At 45.8% G+C, this 19625-nt stretch overlaps 1 protein-coding gene and 1 long non-coding RNA gene across 5 annotated transcripts in view; one reads left to right on the top strand and one right to left on the bottom strand.

Moving 5' to 3' along the window:
* Positions 1–19625, top strand: part of LOC128929182 (uncharacterized) — a 56574-nt gene that overhangs the window by 3727 nt on the left and 33222 nt on the right. The window lies entirely within an intron of this gene.
* On the bottom strand, positions 525–4880 carry LOC144578510 (uncharacterized). 4 transcript variants are annotated; one of them, XR_013524421.1, is made up of 3 exons: positions 3344–4880; positions 2115–2392; positions 533–1767 (listed from the first exon to the last, which is right to left on the bottom strand). XR_013524421.1 is itself a non-coding variant. In XM_078344074.1 (2 exons), exon 1 carries the CDS (start codon positions 3852–3854, stop codon positions 3384–3386), a length of 471 nt encoding a protein of 156 aa, XP_078200200.1. In that variant the 5' UTR covers positions 3855–4880; the 3' UTR covers positions 531–2392; positions 3344–3383. The 4 variants fall into 4 exon arrangements, 2 of the variants coding, with proteins under 2 accessions (XP_078200200.1, XP_078200199.1); XR_013524422.1 differs by lacking the exon at positions 3344–4880 and having other exon boundaries at positions 525–1767; positions 1878–2931; XM_078344074.1 differs by having other exon boundaries at positions 531–2392.

Here is a 19625-nt window from a genome sequence, read left to right as displayed (position 1 = left end):
GCGTCTGCTTGGAGTTTCCTGCAAGGCCCCCTAGGGCTTCAAAGCAGCAAATGGCAGTGCTTCACCACGGCTGTGCTCCGTGCCAGGCCTGTCAGGTACCTGGGGTGGGTGCATGGCCTCCTGCATCTGAGAATAGGTGTGTGGGAGCTGTCTGGGGTCGCCACCAGTGTGACTTTCACTTTCTTGAGCCACGATTGACTCATCTGTGAAAAGGAAATAGCAATATGTTAGTGGTTGTTAAGAGGAGTGAGTGAGCTAACGTTTAGCCCGCTGTTCGGGTTCATCACATTTTAGTTATTGCTAGGCCTTGGCCTTGTACGGTCCAATCTACCCGCTGCACTCTGCCATGTCTTGGTCCCTGCTCGCCAAGGTTCGGGTCCTCACTTTGAGCCAGCACGCTGAGCCCGCACTGTGCTCCCGCGGCCCAATGCGGACCGCACCGACGCCCTTGAAGGGCGAGCCTCTTCCCCGCCCGAGGCGCGCTAATGGTGTCCCGAGTTGGGGAGGCCTCCGAGGCGTTAAGAATTCCTCCAACCCATTGAAATCCCCAGTCACACCGGCCTCTCCGAATGCGTAGGGCGGCGGTGAGAAAACGAAAAGTATAATTAATGCCTTTAAAACATTTTTTTTTTTTTTTAATTATTACGACAAATCCCTTTTTGGCCTCTTCCCCAGAGGCCTCTCTCCAGGCGGGCGCGGCTGCCCGGGGCGCCGATCGGTGTGCGCGCAGCGGCGCCTAGTGGCGAGGGCCGCGCGCGGGCGCGGTACCAACCGAGGCCGGAACCCGAACGCCTGGGGAGCGCTGGGGTCGGGTCGCGCCGCACTGCCGAGACCGCCTTTCAGACCTGCCGAGGAGGTCTAAGTAGGCTCACTGGCTTCGGAGGAGTGCGGACAGCTTGGAAGTGCGTCCCTCCTGCCTTCATCAGCTCCAGCTCTTGTCTTGAGAGTTCATCATCCACGCTGGAATTCCAGCTCCAGTAGGAGTAGGGCTTCCTTCCGAAGGGGGCGCAGAGCGGGGCCGGGGTGGTACACGTTCTGCTCCAAGAAAGACTAGGAAACTGTGATCACCTGTGCCAGAGAGACGGCCAGCGACTGCGCAAACGCGGCCACAATTCCAAGCCTGAGGTCCCATATCTCCGACCCGGGTGGTTCAGAGAACAGGCCTGGGACGGCCTGCGCGGGCCCCGCCTGGGGTGGAGTTGGAAGAGCTGGGGTCCTGGGGTGCGAGTCTCCCAGATCCGCGCCCCCTTGCGGCCGGCTGACGACGCTGGACAGAGGGGGTCCTTGGTTTTGGCAGAAGTGGCAATTGATTACCCAACACTCCGAGCAGGGCACGTTGGGCCACCGCGACGGGCTTCTGGTGACTCGCCCATTCCTCCCGGAGCGGGCGGACCCCATCCATCCAGAGGCAGCCTGGCTCCTCCGATGATGTGTGGCCGTGGAATCCCCTTTGGCTTCGCTGGAAACCCGTGTCACAGGAAGGCGGCCTGGCCTGGGAGCGGCACCCTCAGCATAACTGCTCGGAGCTCCGAGCCCTTGCGGCAGGGTTTTGACCCTGGCCCTGGCCTCCGCGGGGTGGCTGCAGGGGCGCTGTCTTCCTCTGGACATCCGCAGGAACGTCTGTGTCTACGGAGACCTATCCGTTTTGAGACCCAACGTTTCAGTGATGCAAGGAGCCACCGGCAGGACCCCACCGTCGGGTTTTATCTCCTTCATCACGTTGAACTCCTCACTCCCTCACCACACACAAGCTGTCTCGATTCATTACTGAAAGCAAAGAAACAGAATCAAAGGGGTTCACTGTTCCTTTCTCCCTCAGCTGCCGTCAAATGAAAGCCTAGGACCCAGCAAGGATGGGGAGGGACAGACAGACGTACACACTGACGAGGGGACAGGAGCTAGGGAAGACGGGCACTCTCCTTCGGGGGGGCCTGCCCGAGATAGGGATGAAAACAGTTGCGTCTCTTCTGCACTTTCTCGGGATGAGGGGTGTGTGGGGGTGTGGCATGTCCGTTCCGTAGCCCCCAAAGCTACTTCTCTGGGAGCCCACCAGAGCTTGCACCAGACCCTGAGCTCCCAGAGGACCAGTGTGGGGAGCGAGAAGCGGGGAGCACCTTCCACGCCTCTGCAGCGCTATCTGGCTTTTCGTGTGTGAGGCTCTGCTCTCTGCCACTGATGGCCCGACCGGCCTTTTAACTTGGAGTCTGGTCCTCGCCCGACAATGTAAGGCGCTCCTAGGGTTTGTCAGCGTCCATCTCCGAGCTTAGACTACTTCTGAAATGCTGGCGTCCCAGGAGCCCCTCTCTCAGGGGTTTAATCGTCTCTTCCTTTAGAACTTCCCCATTTTCTGCACGTGGGGCTGCGCTGGGGCTTGAAGGGGAAATCCTGCCATCTGATGAAAAAAAGAAAACTGGAGGTTTTTTCTCTTGGATTCTGCGGCAGTCTTTGAAACGTGGGAAAGATTGAGGGGAAGACTTAGAACAACACTAGCAATTCCCTCTGACCTGTCTTAGCTTTTTAAAAAACTGTGTGCTCAAGCCCGTGATATCAGTGAACATCACAATCTGGTGTGGTCAGTTAGAGAAACAGTCACGATACCCACTTTTCAGATGAGAAAACTGAGGCTCGGGGAAGTTACACAAAATCACTCCGCGCACCCCCACCTCCTGGCCATGGGTGCAGTGATCACTCCACTTGGAGCCCTGGAAAGACCATCCTTTTCTCCCCACACAGAGGAGTCAGCCGCCGGACACTCAAGCCAAGGAGAAAAGGGAGGGAAGGGTGCCCCGCAGGTGGACTGGGGTGCTCGCGGCAAGGTTCGTCCACGCGGCCCCCTCTGGGCTCGGCTCGTTTGCACTCGCCCGAGGTCCTCCAGGCCGCGCTTCCCGGCCTCAGGCCCTGTCCCCACGCCCTCTTTCTTCTTCCTAGTTTGGCTCCTGCGGACTCCAGCCCCGAGTTTAAGACTGGAGGAGCGGGGGTGGTCGGTGGCCTCCCCGCTGCCAGTGAGCGGAAGCGCGGGCAGGGCAGGTGCTGCGTGACTACGGCTGAGACTCGGTGCTCCCAGTTCCCCCACGTCGCTCGCGTGGGCGACTCACAGCGGCCGGGAAACCTCTGCTGGTGGCCACAGCGCAGCGCCTGCGCAGGCGGGTGGGAAAACCTGTGCTTCCAACCGCAACCAGAGAGTTATTCCCAAGACCCCTCGTCCAGCGTCTTCTGCGTCCCTGGCTCTGCCCGGCCTGCGCGGAGAGAGCCGGGGGACAGAAGAGACCTGGAGTTTATGAAGAGGCTCATGGGGGTCTGACCACGGCCACCTCCCCCATCGCGTGCCCTTCGAAGACCCCACCTCTCCAAGAGCAGCCGCAACCCAGCCAGACCAGGAGGCCCTAATTACTGGCAGGCTCTGCTGCAACTCGTGGGGGCCTGGCCCCCAGGGAAGAGGGAAGGAATCCTCTGGTTCCAGCCCCCAAGCTGCCGCGCTCCCGGCCACCAGCGCATTCTGGGGCCCCTCGATCCTGGATGTTGGCCGCACCAAGCCTGGCTACCCTATTTGCATCTCGGCGTCTGGGCGCAGGGAGGCTCCGTGCACCGGGCTTCTCCCGCGGCCACTCGGAGCCCTCTGCTTCGTGGCCGGCCCCTGGCGTCTGGAGGAGAGGCCGCAAGCGAGGCCCGAGGGAGCATCTGGGGACCCGCAGCAGCCGAAGCCCGCTTGGGCCTCCGAGGCCTCCTCTACGCTGGGCCCGAAATGTCCTCCCACGCCCGGCAGGGACCCGGAGAGGCCCGACCGCGGCCGCCCTCCTCTTAGCCCGAGCCGCCAGCAGCTTGCCGGGGGCTGCTTGCGCAACAAAGGGTGGCATCGCGGCGGCGCGGGCAGTGACAGCATTGATTCAATATTAGCTTTTCATTCCAGTCTATTGTGCCCATCTGAGATAATATTGACTCTGAGGTGAGAGCCCACAGACGATAGGGCTTGTCTAACACTCCGCTGCAGGGCGCTCGAAGGGAAGAGAACCAGAAAGCGAGAGTTGACTGCGAGTAAAAGCTGCTCGCTCTTCGGCGCGCGTTGTGCTGGCCGCCGCCGGCTCCCCAAACCTTGGACCGGGGAACTGGGGTTCCTGGGAGGGCCGAGGGGTGTGGAGTTGGCTCTGAGGAAGGGAGCTGTGCGTTCCCAACGAAAACAGCCCTAGCTTAACACACACTCCCATCTGCCAGACACTTTGATGTTCAAGTTCCCCTTCTCGGTAACTCTGGAGGAAAACTAATTCCCCCACATACTGTTTTGGGTTGCTAGTAAGCCAGAAGCGGCTTACTGAGATATTTTCCCCATGTAAACGATGTAACTCTTTAGGGTAACTTTTCTGTCAAAATGTTTCTTCCATTTCCCCAGCCAGTGAAGAGTAAACACGCAGCAATTATCATTAAACTGCATTACTTGCGAGAGCGTGTTTAATATCAAATTTCTAACTGCGCATTTGGCTCTGCGTTCAATCGTCTCGTTGCAGCCCATCATTGAGTCCCCTAACTGCCTTTCTAACCGCAGCTTTAAAGGGCCTCTGGAAGGTTCCAGTCTTGTATATGAAAATTCGTTTCAATTTTCAAATTGCCTCTAAATGCCTCCGTTGGAAAATGGCACTTTATGTTGTTTTACGTGTCGGAGACAGAATACTTAGTCTTACACTTGGAGCACTAAACCCAAAACGCTCAGGGTTTGCAGTGAACCTGGTGAGTATGCCCTCGGGTGTCATTTACAGAATTTGTGCCCTCCCCCCAATTGGAGTTTGACCTCTATCAGAGATAATCTGTTCACTCCCTTACCGCATTGAGGAGCTGGTCGTTTGAGATCTTTTCATCCACCCCAAAGACTTGTGGGCGTGTGGGGCACTGGGATAGGTGAGGGCTGGGGTGGCTGCATCACTATGGGGAGACCCTGATGCGCTTTTCTCCTTCCTCTCCAGCGCCTTGTACTGAGCTGGTGCTCGCTCCGCCACAAGGAGCAGCTCCGCACCTTGGCTATTTCAGAGGGCATGATGCCTCCTACTTACCATCTATAATACAGATGGTCTGTTTGTATTATATACTGTTTAACATAAAATGTATTATGTGGTTTCGTATCATATATTAGTATATATTTAACATAGAGTTCCTATGTATTGTTATATTACTTATCTAACATTTTATCATACATTGTATTATGCATGTAGTATACAATCTGGATGCGTGCGCGCGCGCGCGTAAATGTTTTTGGAAGAGTCTTTAATCTCCCTGCAAGTACACATTCGATCATTTTAATGTAACTTTTATAAAGTCCTAACCGAAACCACTTTGAGACCAGCTTTGTCTTTAGAGCAATACCGCGAAAAGGTTGGGGAAAAGGTAGCTGCCGTGAGGGACAGCAGGTCCCCACTAGAAAGTGGTTTTCCAAATGTCCACTCCCGGGGGACAAAGGAGACGCTGCTGGACTCCGCGGCCGTCTTCTCTCCTCCCTTGTGTTAAGGTGGTTGTTTTGGTTTTGAGAGAGACCGTTTAGAGGCTCTAGTGATCCCTAAACTGATGTCATGAATTAAAAATGAATGTGAGGAGTGCAGCATATGCTCGGCTGAAGCGTCTGGGAGCTCCGTGGAGGCCTTTCACCTCCGGTTCCGGGCTGCAGACGACAAACTGCGGGGCTCCAGCCTAGGTGCCCGACGTGGGCGGGCCTGGCAGAGGGGAGGCGCCGCGCGGGCTCCCGCAGGTCCTCTACTCTAGCTCGCGGCCGCCCGCCCCAACCCCGGAGTAGGAAAAACTGCCCCGGGCTTGCATCGTTTGCAGATCAGATGGTCCCAACTACAGTCTGCTTTTAATACCAATGGAGAGCTAAAATAAGCAAGCAGTCGGGAGTTCCCCTTGGAGGGCAGGGGCCAGGTGTGCTGGAGGAAAATAAAGTCGAAATTTCAGATGTCCTCACGTTATCGCTCCGTTAAAAGGCAAGAACCGGGCAAGTGATTTAGTTTAGGGAGGGGGAAAAAGGGAGGGGGGAAAAAAAGACGAAGTCGGGTGTAGCCAACGAAAAGATCAGAAATGAGAAACGTCCTAAGTTTACAGCCTGATAAACAGGGGGCTGCTAATTCAGAGGCCGGGGAATTGGGAAGAGAAATTGGGGTGGGGAGGTAGGGGAGTGGGGATGTGGGGGAGTGGGGAGGTGGGGAGGGTAGGCTCAGCGAAAGAGCAGGAGGGAGAGGAGACTGTTAGGATGCTGGGCTGTTTATTTCCCAAAAGCAAAAACCCCCAAATAGTAACCTGTGAAAATCTTAAAGAACAAAAAAAAGAAACTTGGATAAAACCTGAACAAGCAGCTTAGACTCCCCATTTCTGGCAAAACCTGGAGTTCATTGAGACCCAGAGCCCACTTGGGATCTGGTCCAGTTCCCAGCCTTGGGAAAGGTGGTTGTGGGTGTGGAGAAGTAGAGGCTATACTTCCCTGCTCTGTCCCTGAAGGGGCTCCCAGGCACCTGCTGGGATGAGCTGGGAAGTGGGTAGAGGAGGCTGAGATCAGAGGAGGGAGAAGAATGTCTTCTTGTTGCTAAAAATGAAACAGCCCACTCCCCTTACCCCAGTGGCTGCAGTCTCTGGGCCTGGCCTCACTGGGAGGCGTCTGAACACGTACAGAATGCCAGGCCTTCCAGATGAGGGGCGGATTGCAGTGCCAACCGTGTGAATGCTGGTCTTCCCAGATGGGCTTGGGCATATCTGGCCGGTCTGCAGCCTTTTCTGTATCCAGGTGATCCATCTCATCCCTGCCCAGTGTGGTGGAAAACTTTTTTCCATGTTAGCACCAGCGTTCCCTATTTCTTCTCTTTTCTCTGAGCCCCTATGATCCTGGTTCCAAGGGCAGCTGCCCTGGTGTGCTGAAAGCAAGATAGGCTATATTTCATTTATCATCTGCTGCCAGGGCATCTCTCACGAGAGATAATTCATTTCTATCACTGATGGCATCTGTCCCATGTACTGTACTGAGCTTCCATGACAAGGATTTACTTCATCCAGTCCTCCCAGAAATCCACTGAAGTCTACTCCCGTTTTCCATATGAGAAAACGGAGGCTCTAAGACGTCAAGAGGTTCATCCAAGGTCACATACACAGCTGGTAAATGAGGGAGTCAGGATTCCAACTCAGGTCTTTCTGACTCTAACAGTTTTTCTTTCTCCCCCCTTCCCTACTTCTGATTTCCTATCAAAGTGTCCTCTTTCCCCAAAGAGGAAGCCACAGGGTGAGGAAAGAGACAATACTTTGCTCTTTAGTTCTCCAAAAAGTCAATGGCAATACGATAAAGGGTCTGGATCCCACATCCCCTTCAGAGCACTTATTCCAACTCTGGAAGAGACAGTAGACTATTGGCACATGTATAGCCTGTATGGTTTACAGATAGCCTGACCACACCTCATTTCAACCACCTCTCCCACCAGCCCTGTGAGGTGGACACTGTCATTATTGCCCCACTTAAAGAGGCAGGAGTGGACTCAATGAGGTTGCACAACTTGCTCACTGCCCATCCATTCTGCACAGAGCCCTGGCACCGCCCAGGCTGTCCCATTCCAAGTCTCCCTGCTTTGTAGATTACCACATATGGGACCATTTAACCAATGAAGTTAGACCTTGCATTCTGTTGTGAAATTGCTAAATTTTCTCTTTTTCATGTTTTAAGTATTCCTGCAAGTATTACTTCAGGATCCAACTTTTCTCTGCATTTATGCCTCTCTTATACCTTTTCCGTGTGGGCACCCATCTGTATTGCAGTGCCATCAAGGAAACAGAACAAGGAGTTGCCCCTTATCTGGGGTCAGATGACACTCAGAGACCTATACTCATGGTGTATAGGTTTAATTGATAACTGTATATTTTGCTCTATTACCATTTGCCTTACTTGTATCACTCAAATGTGTGATCAAGGGTTTTCAATCATCTGTCTGTATGTGTGTATGTGTGTGTTTCATGACTTTCAAAGTATAGCTAACCGTTGCTTTAGACAATGTTTTCTCTTTGCTAAAATCAAAGGGAAAGAATTTGAGGTAGAAGGAATTATTTGGTCAAATGTTTCCATGCTCAAAGAGATAAACAAGAAAGCAGACAGGAAGTGGTTAGAGGGGTCTCTGACTTGAGGTACTGTAAGAAGTCCCCTGCCACCAGGAAAAGCCTGCCAGGGAAGGATGTTCTCAGACCTCACACAACCAAAGCTCCCGCACCAGGCTCATTCGGAATCTCACTTATTTACTTCTCCACAAAAGCCATGCTCTCCTACCCCATGAAAAGCTTTTTTTCCTCATTATTATAAAATTATATATATATATTTTAACATTGTGCCAGAATGTGTAAAGAAGTAAATAACAACCATGCAAATTACCCCTTGTTTAATTCTTCACAAAAGCCATGCTCTCCTACCTCGTGAAGAAGCTTTTTTCTCATTATTAGAAATTATATATGTATATATTATTTTTTACATTATACCAGAATGTGTAAAGACATCAATAACAGTCATGCAAATTACCCCTACATGGGGATCACCACTGCCAAACATTTTGAGATGTTAACTGAAAAAGAGAAGGAATTAGGGCTGGGTGCGGTGGCTCACACCTGTAATCCCAGCACGTTAGGAGGCCAACATAGCGAAACCCCATTTCTACTAGAAATATAAAAAATTAGCTGGGTGTGGTGGCACTTACCTGTAATCCCAGTTACTCGGGAGTCTGAGGCAGGAGAATAGCTTGAACCCAGGAGGTGGAGGTTGTAGTGAGCCAAGATCACACCACTGCACTCCAGCCTGGGTGACAGAGTGAGACTGCATCTCAAAAAAAAAAAGAAAAAAGGAATAAGGTTATGCCTATACATTGTTATTATGATATTTGTCTAACATCTGATATTGTTAGATATGTCTACAGCATTGTTATTGTTGCTTTAGTGAATAAAAGAAAGGGAAGGAACAGGCTATGTGAGTCTGCTTATGTGAAGTAACAGGCAAAACGAATCTATGGATATGGAACTCAGAATGGTGTTTGCCTCTGGAGTGGGTGACTGGGGCTGGGCTGCTAGGAATGTTCTATATCTTGATTTGGGTGATAGTAACATGGATACATACAACTGCAAAATGTCATCAAACCTAAGATTTTAAAGTATTTTAATGTAAATGTTTATACCTTAATAAAGAAAAAGAAAGAATCTTGGACAAATATTACATTAAAAAAAAAAAAAACCAAGAGAGATGAAGTAGCAAAAGACTGACCTAAAAAGCAGGAGATGCTGAGCTGACACCAGCTACACAGCTTTACAGAGAGGAAGACCAGGCTTGGCTCCCCTCCATTCCAGCCTCTCAGGGACCCTCCTAGGTAGGCTGCAGGTACATCTGAGAGGACTGGGTCCTTACATGGGTAATGCAATCTTAAGGTCCTGCTGCGTCTCACCCCTTGCCAGCCTCCCTCTTTTTTTTAATATTGTCACTCTGCCATGTTCACAGTGAGGCACTGCATTTCCTGGTAGGTGTGGGGGTCTCTTGGAATATCCATGCTTAAGTCAGAAAGGAAGGTATAGAAGTCCTCAGCTTTCAAACAGATTCCAAAAGTTTCTTTCTCAGCCACTGTCTGGGATTCAGAATGTGGGCTCTCAGAAGCAATGTTATAAATGGTAGTCAAGATGCCACCCGAAAAAATCTATTCAATGTATACTCATAAAAAATACAGAATTTTAAGCTGGTTGGGTGGAGGAAAACTAATATATCCAGGAGATTCTTTAGGAAAACCTGTGTTTCCTAAGTGTATCTAGTGTTAGTGGTTGTGTGTCATTAAAAAAATGAAAGGAAAATAATATTCTTTTTTTCCCAAAAATATATCTATCTGCCAGATACTGTATTGGCATTTGAGATTGAAAAGTGAAAAATCCTATGATATCCTCCTTCGAGAAGCTCACTCCGTAGCCGTGAAAGACTAACCTTGTAAATACGTAAGTATAATAAAATCCTATAGGTGTTGTGATGGAGGTCATCCTAGTTAAACAAAACAGAAAAATAGAAGTGAATGTTGGCTGGCAAGGGGAAAGGAATTTTAAAGCAGGGCGGGTTGATGGGGTAAGAAATTCAATGAAGACCTTTTTAAGGATTCGTGGATCTTACCATTAGAAGGCCCTGGATCTGACGCTATTTCCAAATGTCTCTTTTACAATGAGACCATTACAGTTTAACTTCTCAAGCACTATTGGGGTGGGTTGATTGTTTTTTGACTTTCAAATTATCTGAAGGGAGTAGAGGTGGGCAAAACTTGCAATTCCAAGGGGAAAAGAAGAGAACATTTAAAAGGTATGTAAACCCAGCAGAAGGATTGCCAGATGGAGATTTGACTGAGTATGGAGGAAGGTAAAAGCAACACTGGAGAAGAAATAAAAGGCTAGTTCCCCCACATCAGCTGCTGGATGATAAAGCTGACTCAGGACAGCCTGGGTGCTACCATGAGAGCAGAGTGGGTTAGGAGCCCCTGTGTTCCCAGAAGCATGAACGTATGGGACCACTTAAAATCAGATATTTATAGTATTTTTGGATCATTTATTCATTCCATCAGTATTGGGCATTTACCATTTATAAGGAAATTTGCAATTGACCTGTAATTAACAGGGTTAAAAAATTGAGTCTGTCATGGTCCTTGCCTTTAAGAACCAGTTGGGGAACTAGACAGCTAAATATTATTGAACGTGATAAGTGCCCAAACATAAAATGCTCAGGAAAAAGCTGCTGATGTTATATTTAAGTAATACAGACAAGAAAATGTATCTTTTGTTTCTTTCCCAAGAAAGTCCTGTGGGTGGAGGAAAACTGGTATACCAGGAGATTCTTTAGGAAAAACTGTAAGGTATTTCAGTAATTGATAGACAGTAAGACATGATAAGGAGGGCCATGGGTGATTGACCTGAACAGGTAGAGCAAGGGACAAAAGAGAATAAGCATTTACTAAGCACTTACTGTATTTCAGGTACTTCACATATAGTATCACATTTAATTATCATTAAACCCTTCAAGGGAAGGTATGTATATCCATTTTTTTACAGATTTTAAAACTGGGGCACACAGAGGTTAAGTAAATTCTCCAGAGACACACAGAGAAAGTGACAGAGCTAGGATTTGAACCTTTATCTGTCTGATTCCTAAGCCCTGACTTCAGGCCATGATTCAGCACAGGGTATTAACAATGCCAGATCTACTGAGCCCCCACAGTTGTTCTGCAGATAGAATGTGTTTAGAGAGTCAAAGTGCCTTTGGAAAATGCGGGCATAAGACAAGCATTATTTGCTAAAATAGTTTGTGGCTATGTTCTCCCCTTGCTGGTCTTCATTCAACAAATATTTCTTGTGTGCTAAGCCAGGCACTATTCTGGGCATTGGGATATAGCAGGGGGAAAAGCAGACAAAATCTTTAACCTGGAGAGATGACATTTCCCCAGCAGGACAGTCTGCAGACATGAACAAAATATTGATCAGCCATGTGAGAGAGGGAGAGTGCTTAAGGCTGAACTCTGTCTCTCTCTATATATATACATGGTTATATAGATAAAGTTATATATAGTTACATAGACACATAGTGTGTATATATATATATTCACTGTTTGAAATATTGAAAAACTGGAAACAGCCTAAATGTTCTTTAATGGGGACTGTTTTTTTTTTTTTAAAGTACGTTTTCATACTATGGAAAACTGTGTAGTGTAGCTACTGCAAAGATGGAAGCTCTCTCTCTGTAATGTCATGGAAAGACCTCCAAGACCTATCAAGAAGGAAAAAAAGCAAACTCCAGGACAATACATGATATGATCCCATTAATGCTTAAAATAAATACTACTTGTTTGTGTTTGTGTGTGTGCGCGCCTGTGTGTATTCACATACTAATATATAGTTACATGTGCATACTTAGATATAAATTCAGAGAAAAGTTCTGGAAAAATACACACCAACATGACAACTGCATTGCTTCAGGAGAAGAGAGGAGAAATTGCAGGAAATGCTGTGGACCCGGTACTTATTCTGACTGCAATGTATACTTCTTGATTTCTGACAATGAGAATATATTCACATATTGCTTGTGTAATTAAACAGGGAGACAGATACATGCTTGTGGGTATAATTTAGTTATAGCAATATGATTATGGATGACAATTGTTACTCTTTTAATCTCCTGTAATATTGTTTTAATATGTGTATGGAATGAGATATATACATAGATGGGATGATGCCAAAACATAAAAGGTGGAATTAAATCATGGCAACCTGGCTTGGAAATCTCGCCTTTCCCCACCCCTCCTGCAGTTTATAGTGAAACCTTTTTTAAGAGCATCATGGGATTTTGGATGGAAATCCTTGATCTCCCAGTTCTGAGGCACATGTAATTATTTCACGGTTAAGTAGCCTCAAGGATCTTTGCGATAGATATTACTTCATTATGAGAGCATCAGACCTCTCCCAGCAGTAATTGAGCTTTGGGCGGTGCCATTGTGGGGGTTCTAGTGTGTGAGGAGCAGCTCCCAACAGGATTCCCCTGGTTCCTGAACCAAGTCAAGCAAGCTGGCCTGAGCTTTGACTGATCGCTGAAAATCAGCTAATATATACTCCAAGAATGTGAAAGAAGAAAGAAAGAAAAGAAAAGAAGGAAAGAAAGAAAGAAAGAAGGAAAGAAAGAAAGAAAGAGAAAGAAAGAAGAAAGAAAGAAAGAAAGAAAGAAAGAAAGAAAGAAAGAAAGAAAGAAAGAAAGAAAGAAAGAGGAAAACCAGCTCATGTATCCCACCCAAATCTCTTCCATTGGCTCTCTCTGTGACCTTGGGCAAGTCTTTGCTGTTTCTGGGTCTCCAGTGGGAGAGGAGTTGAACCACGTGGCCTATAACATCATTTTCTGTCCTAAACTTTTGATTTCTGTTATGGCAAGTTGTTACAGGAGCCTTCCACCATGCATTCATTTACATGCACCTGTTTGTGTGCTGTGGACAGAGAAGCAAGGAAGCACAGCCTCTGGCTTTAAGGAGCTGCTCATGGTGGCATCAAATTCTTGGAGATGCCGAAGCTAGTGGGTCTGCTAGAAACTCAGGCAGTTTCTCAGAACTTGACTCAGAATAGATATGTGGGGGTCCCTCCTCACTTCCCTGTACTCTCTGTCCCTCCAGCCTTTTTATTCTAAACATAAAGCTGATAGAGCCTCTACCTCTGCTGGGTGGATTATGGTCCTTAGAGACTAACTCATGCCCACTTACAGGAGGGAATAAAGAGTCTGAGAGTGGAGACAGGGATAGCCTGAGGTCATGGGAGTTCTAGGTGGACTGGTGATGGGACTCGGGGTCCTCTGGCCACTCCACTCATTCAGGAAACTTTTATTGCTCACCTGCTGTATGCCAGGTGCTTTGCTAGACTGTGGGACTACAGGTGTGAATCAATGGAATGCAGGGCTTACAGCAGGGCGTGAGTGGTTAGAAGCTCTCCTGGAGAGGACAGTATCCTCAGAGAACCCTCAAATCTGTGCCTTTCTCTAGGGGTGCCAGAGAATTGGCCCAACCATTCTTACCCCCAAGGAGCAGAAGGCTGCTGGGGAGGCCCAGGTGCAGTAGACACTGAGTCAGGGGCTGGGATCAGAGGTCAAACCGTACTATGGCAGGAAGGGCCATAGTGCCCTTGGTCAAGGCCAAGCTGGATTAAGGGGAACAAGTTTCCATGGGCTGAGGGTGGGTAGGGGTTTACCCAAGAGAAGAGGCAGGGTGGCAAAAATGGAGAATGTGTGTCAAGCTGACCCAACCTCTCCTTCTCTCTCCGCACTTCTTTACCATGTGACCAGGTCAACAGCTCTGTCTGTTGAGCCTCAGTTGCTTCTTCCATAAAATGGGAATGATAACAGTTATACTTGTTCTTCTTTCAGATGATGATTCTGAAGATCAAACAAGGAGATGGGTAGAAAAGTAAATTATAAAGCACTTTAAGATATAAGGTAATGTTGCATTTTGAAGTGATGCATCTTCCTGCTTCCTAACTGACCCATCCTGCTTTGCCAGGTTGGTTGTGTGAGGTTTCCAGTATAGTGGATGCAAGAGCGGTCATGGGGTTGGGGAAGGAATCCCTGGCCTGCTCACCACTTGTGGGCTAAAGGGGTCCATCCAGAGTCCCTTACGAGGCAAGTGGGCAATCTGGCTCTGGCATGGGCTGAGCAGCCCCACCACTACTGGGGGCACAGGCCCTGCCCTGAAACTCATCAACCCAATGTCTCATATGTGAACTCCTCCCATCCAAGAGTACCCAGGGGATGGGGTGATCTGCAGCCTGACAGGAGACTGCAAGTGGCATTTTGAGGGCATTTGTTGGCTCCTTTGAGAGAGAGGCTATGCTGTGGTGCCATGGGTTCCTCAATAAGAATGAACTCTTTGGGGGTGCTAAAAGCCTGGGTATCAGCAGATCCAGCAGCTTCTGGTCCTCATGTGCTATTGATCTTAGGCAAGTCACCTCACCTCTCCAGGCAGATTTGTCAGATGCGTATTGCTTTTTATTACAAAAGTGATATGTGATTATAAAAAATCATAAATATGAAAGAAGAGAAAGTCCAAATGAAGATACTTACCCCCAACATTAGCCTGTTCTCATACTGCTCTAAATAACTGCTCAAGACTGCATAATTTATAAAGGAAAGAGGTTGAATTGACTTACAGTTCCACATGGCTGGGGAGACCTCAGGAAACTTATAATCATGACGGAAGGAGAAGCAAACACATCTTTCTTCACATGGCAGCAGGAGAGAGAAGTGCCTAGCAAAGAGGGAAAAGACTCATAAAACCATCAGATCTCGTGAGAATTCACTCACTAATACAAGAACAGCAGTATGGGGTAACTGCCCCCATGATTCAGTTACCTCCCACTGGGTACCTCCCACCAGGTCTCTCTACAACACATGGGGATTATGGGAACTACAATTCAAGATGAGATTTGGGGGGGGACACAGCCAAACCATATCACCCCCTAATCCTACTGCCATAGACTATCTGCTATAAAAATTCTTTTAAATATACAAATAGCTTTGTAAGCTTCTTAAGCAGAAGTTGGGATCACAAGGCTATACTGTTTTCCTGCCAGCTCTCTTCATGTGCTGCTATACCTCAGACTTTCCCTCCAGTAGTGCACAGGTCTGCCTCATTTGTTCAACTGCATAGAATTCCAGACGTTTGGAACCCTTTTCTGAATCTTTACACAGCGTAATTTCCCTGGGATGAAATTACTGCCTCAAAGTATTTCTCTACACCCTTAATACATTGAATATGATAATTCCCTTTTAAAACTTTGACAGTGGTGAGTAAAAATAATACTTTGTTGCTCTAATTTTAAATTGTTTGATTATTATTGAGGTTGAGTATTTTTTGTATGTTCATATTTCTTTTTCTATAAAAAGCTTTGCTTCTATCTTTCCAATTTTTCTATTGGAATGATAATCTTTCTCTTATCTGAAAACAGCACTTTATATAGTAAAGCTCTTAATCCATTGTTTGTCATACAAGTTGCATTTTTTTCCTAGTTTGTCCTTTGCTTGTAGTATGTTTCTCATACCAAAGATTTAAATATTTATGCAGGCAAATTTTTAGTCTTATCCTTTATGGAGTCTGAGGCTTATCTCTCTTCAGGAAAGTCTTTCTCATTCTCAAGATTATGGAATCATTGTTTTTTAGTCTTTTAAATAACTTTTATAATTTTAAAAAATGTTTACATTTTTAATACATCTGGGTTTTTTTCTGTAGATGTAACACGAAGATCCACTTGATTTTTCTCTGAATGAATAAATAACCAATTATTCCAACATCATTTGCAGAACAATCTAGCCCTTTTCCATTAATAGGAAATACAACCTTTATCATGCGCTAGATTCTATTTTTTTCTATTTATTCTATTCTGCATTCTATTTTGTTAACTAATATATTTGATATTCCCACAAAATTCACATACTGCTTAATGACTCTGACTTTGTAATATCTTTTAAAATCCAATAGGGCAAGGCTGCTTTCATCTTTCTTCGTCTAGGAAAACTGTTCTCATGCATCTATTCTCCTAGATAATATTTTGAATCAACTTGCCAGTTATTTTAATCAGAACTTTTATTGGAATTGTATCAAATGTATGAACTAATTTGGGAAAGAGTTTAAATCTTCACAGTATTTAGTCATTCCAAACAGAAACACCATAATTTATTTAGATTTTCTTTCATGTATTTCATTATTTGCTTCTAAATAGGACTTGGATGTTTCTTGCATGAATTAGTCGTTGCATTTTCAGTTTTGTGGATGATTTACACATTGTTTTGTTTTGTTTTGCCATAGTGAATGGAATAATTTCTCATTTTATATTTTTAACCTGTTTACTATTATATGAGAAAACTAGTTTGTGCGGTAATCCTTGTGAATTCTCTTATATCTGTTAAGTAACCAGTTAAATCTCTTGGATTTTCCATTTAATAACTGCTTTACTTATTATCAGAGTAAAGCATGGCTAGCATAGGAAACGAAAACATACAAAAGGAAAGAACAAAATCTCCCTGGAAGACTTACTTTTCAGATAGTTACCCTTAACATTTTGACAAATGTCCTCCACATACATATGTATATAGTTAAAGATAGTATAACATATACACATAACTATATATATATATATATCTACTAAAGTAGATTTCTAAAAATTAAGTAGACATATGTGTATATAGCTTTCAAATAGCATCATAATATGCATGTTTCGTAAACTACTTTTTCTACAAAATATTACAAACCTTCATCCACATAATTATACATTATACATTATCATTTGAATGGCTGTTTTAAATGTATGACTTTATTTAAGTAGTCCTCTAACTTCAGACATTTAGGCTGAGTCTATCTCTTGACATTATAAAAATTCTATAGCAAACATCTTATTAGCTGTATCTTTGTGAATATTCATAGTTGTTTTTTAGAAGAAATTACTAGAAGTGGAATTTTTAGGTCAAAAGGTATGCAACAATCTAAAGCTTTGTGACACATTCACAAGTTTCATTTCAGGAAGCTTGTGCCAATTTATTCTCCCACTTTCATTTGTTAAGATACTTGTTTTGTTTGAGACAAGGTCTGGCTCTATCACCCGGGCTAGAGTACAATGGCATGATCATAGCTCACTGCAGCCTCGAACTCACTCCTGGACTCAAAGGATCTTCCTACCTCAGCCTCGCAAGTAGCTGGGACTATAGGTATTGCCACTATACCTGGCTAATTTCTTATTTTTGCTGTTTTTTTTTAAATGTAGAAAATTACAGGAGTGAGCCACTGTGCCTGGCCTACATATTTTTTTAAGTCAGACTTTCTTCTGTAAACATTGTACCATAGGCATTTCCTGAGGTCTTAAACTCAGCAGCAACACTGATTTAATAGTAACAGAGTGTTTTGACAGGACCAACCCTTTGTTGGACCCTTAACTGTCCCTTCTCTTGCCTGAGATAAACCTAAGAGCTCCTGGCTTCCAAACCAAGGAAGCTTCATTTAAGGAACAGGATCAGGGCACTGAACTCCATCTTCTCAAGCAGAACTAAAATGGTTAACTCAGCCCCAGTCCTTTGCTGTGTGTGCAGAAAGGTGGCCAGGAGGCTCCATGAAATGTTAATCATTCTGAGAGATCACTACCTAGAAGTAGCAGAAGATTCATTTGTGCTTTAAATAAAAACGTCTCTTCCCTGGCATTTTTTATCAGGGAAAATACTGTCATATTTCTCCCCATCAGGTGTTCACTTGGCAAGAAGCTCACCTAATTCAGAAACCCTTCCAGCAAGGGATATGTTTTTCTCAGCAGCAAATGACTACAAACACATATGCATTGACAAGTTACAACTTATATCCTTCTATGGTGTTTTTGCTCTTTTGAAAATGTTAATAAAAACTTAATGTGGAAAAAAAACAACTTTTTCCAAATATGTGTACCAATGGGCCTGAGGCAACTCATACTTTCTTATGAAATAAAGTAGGTCACTCACATCAATCATGCTGTCTTAGCACATTTTTTCCAAATTAGGAATTTTCAATCCATCATACCAAGTTATGGCATCTCTTTTCCAAACATTTCCTTTTAATATGCTCTTTAACATGATAAGCAAATCTAATAGAATGCATTAGTGTCACTTTCCAGTGATGGAGTGTTTCCTCCTGTTGCAATCCACGATGAGTTCAGGGAAACATTTCTACTAGCTCCCTCTCTAACAGCGACTGCTTGTCAAAAATATGACAATGGTCCCAAAGCTGTCAAGAGCACACTTGGGTGTCAGCCTTAGAAAGATTACCAGGAGTTCCTTCCTTGCCTCTCCATGTGTCATATACGTAGAAACTCAAAGGATGTGTGTGCACCAAAACAAAATCGTAAATCCAGATTCTATATGTGAGGGGAGTGTTTAAATGTGGCCTGTCAATTCAGCAGTGCTGCACATGAATTCATACTATCCTATATAGATCAAAAGCCTGTACTGGGCTTCATTTGAAAACCAGATTGCTCGCAGAACACTTCCAAATCTCCTAGACTGCGCAGAAATAGAGGATCCTTGGCTTAATATGTGTGAGATTCTCCAAAACCAATTGCCATCTTTTGCGAGTGGCTCTGTGTGACTCTGCTTATAACCCATTTGAGATAAATAAATTTGCATGTTCATATATTTGCCGATGCTTGCCTCACAAAAACAGGGTATTTATTTCCCCTTGGACCTCTGGTTCTTGGACTCATGTGTTCAGTGTTAGCACTTGAGTTTCTTGAGGGATTTTTTTGTTTCTTTGTTTGGACAGAGTTTTGGAAGAAAACATTTGGGAAGGTTGGAATGGGTGAGGTTTATAGAGCGCCCAGGAATTCAGCCGTTTTGGGCTTTCGCCCACCCAACAGGAAAACATCTGAATGGAAAAGGGAAAGTTCAGTCTGTTTTCTGGATCTTTGGCCCCCTGGGCCTTTCATCTGGACACGTGGGGTCATGCAGACACTGGTTTACATTGCCCACACCATAAACCACATCACTTCTCCATGCCTTGGGGTGGGGGCAGGTAATGTTATGGACTCTGATTGGCTATAGCTTCTTGACACTGCATGGTTATTGTCCGGAGCTAAAGACTTGGGGCTGTGCATCCTAGAAAACTGCATTAACTCATTATTAACAAAAATGACTGTGCTGAGGCAGTAGAGGACACAAAATGAGACACAGTTCCTGTCCTTTAGCAGCTTGAAGTCAGGCTTGATGTCAAGTACAAGGGGATGAGGAAAAAAGAAAAAAAGGCCAGGCACGGTGGCTCATGCCTGTAATCCCAGCAATTTAGGAGGCTGAGGTGGGAGGATGGCATGAGTCCAGAAGTTCAAGACCAGCTTGGGCAACCCATCTCTACAGAAAATAAAAAATTAGCTGGGTGTAATGGTGCACACCTGTAGTCCTAGCTACTTGGGAGGCTAAGGTGGGAGGATCATTTGAGCCTGTGAGGTCGAGGCCGTAGTGAGCCATGATTGCACCACTGCACTCCAGCCTGGGTGACAAAGCAACATCAAAAAAGAAAAGGAAAAAAAAATGCCCAGAGAATTCAAAGGAGGGAACGGTAGCCACCAGGTAGGGGTGGATGAGATAGAAG

This window comes from Callithrix jacchus, chromosome 12 (genome assembly GCF_049354715.1).
Source record: "Callithrix jacchus isolate 240 chromosome 12, calJac240_pri, whole genome shotgun sequence".
Lineage (NCBI taxonomy): Eukaryota > Metazoa > Chordata > Mammalia > Primates > Cebidae > Callithrix > Callithrix jacchus.
Note: the sequence above shows the minus strand (reverse complement) of the source record. Positions and strands in the feature narration are given on the sequence as shown.

Bases quoted from the DNA above. Each gene is read 5' to 3' on its own strand.
- LOC144578510 (XM_078344074.1), bottom strand. From the start codon at position 3,854: ATGCCACCCTTTGTTGCGCAAGCAGCCCCCGGCAAGCTGCTGGCGGCT.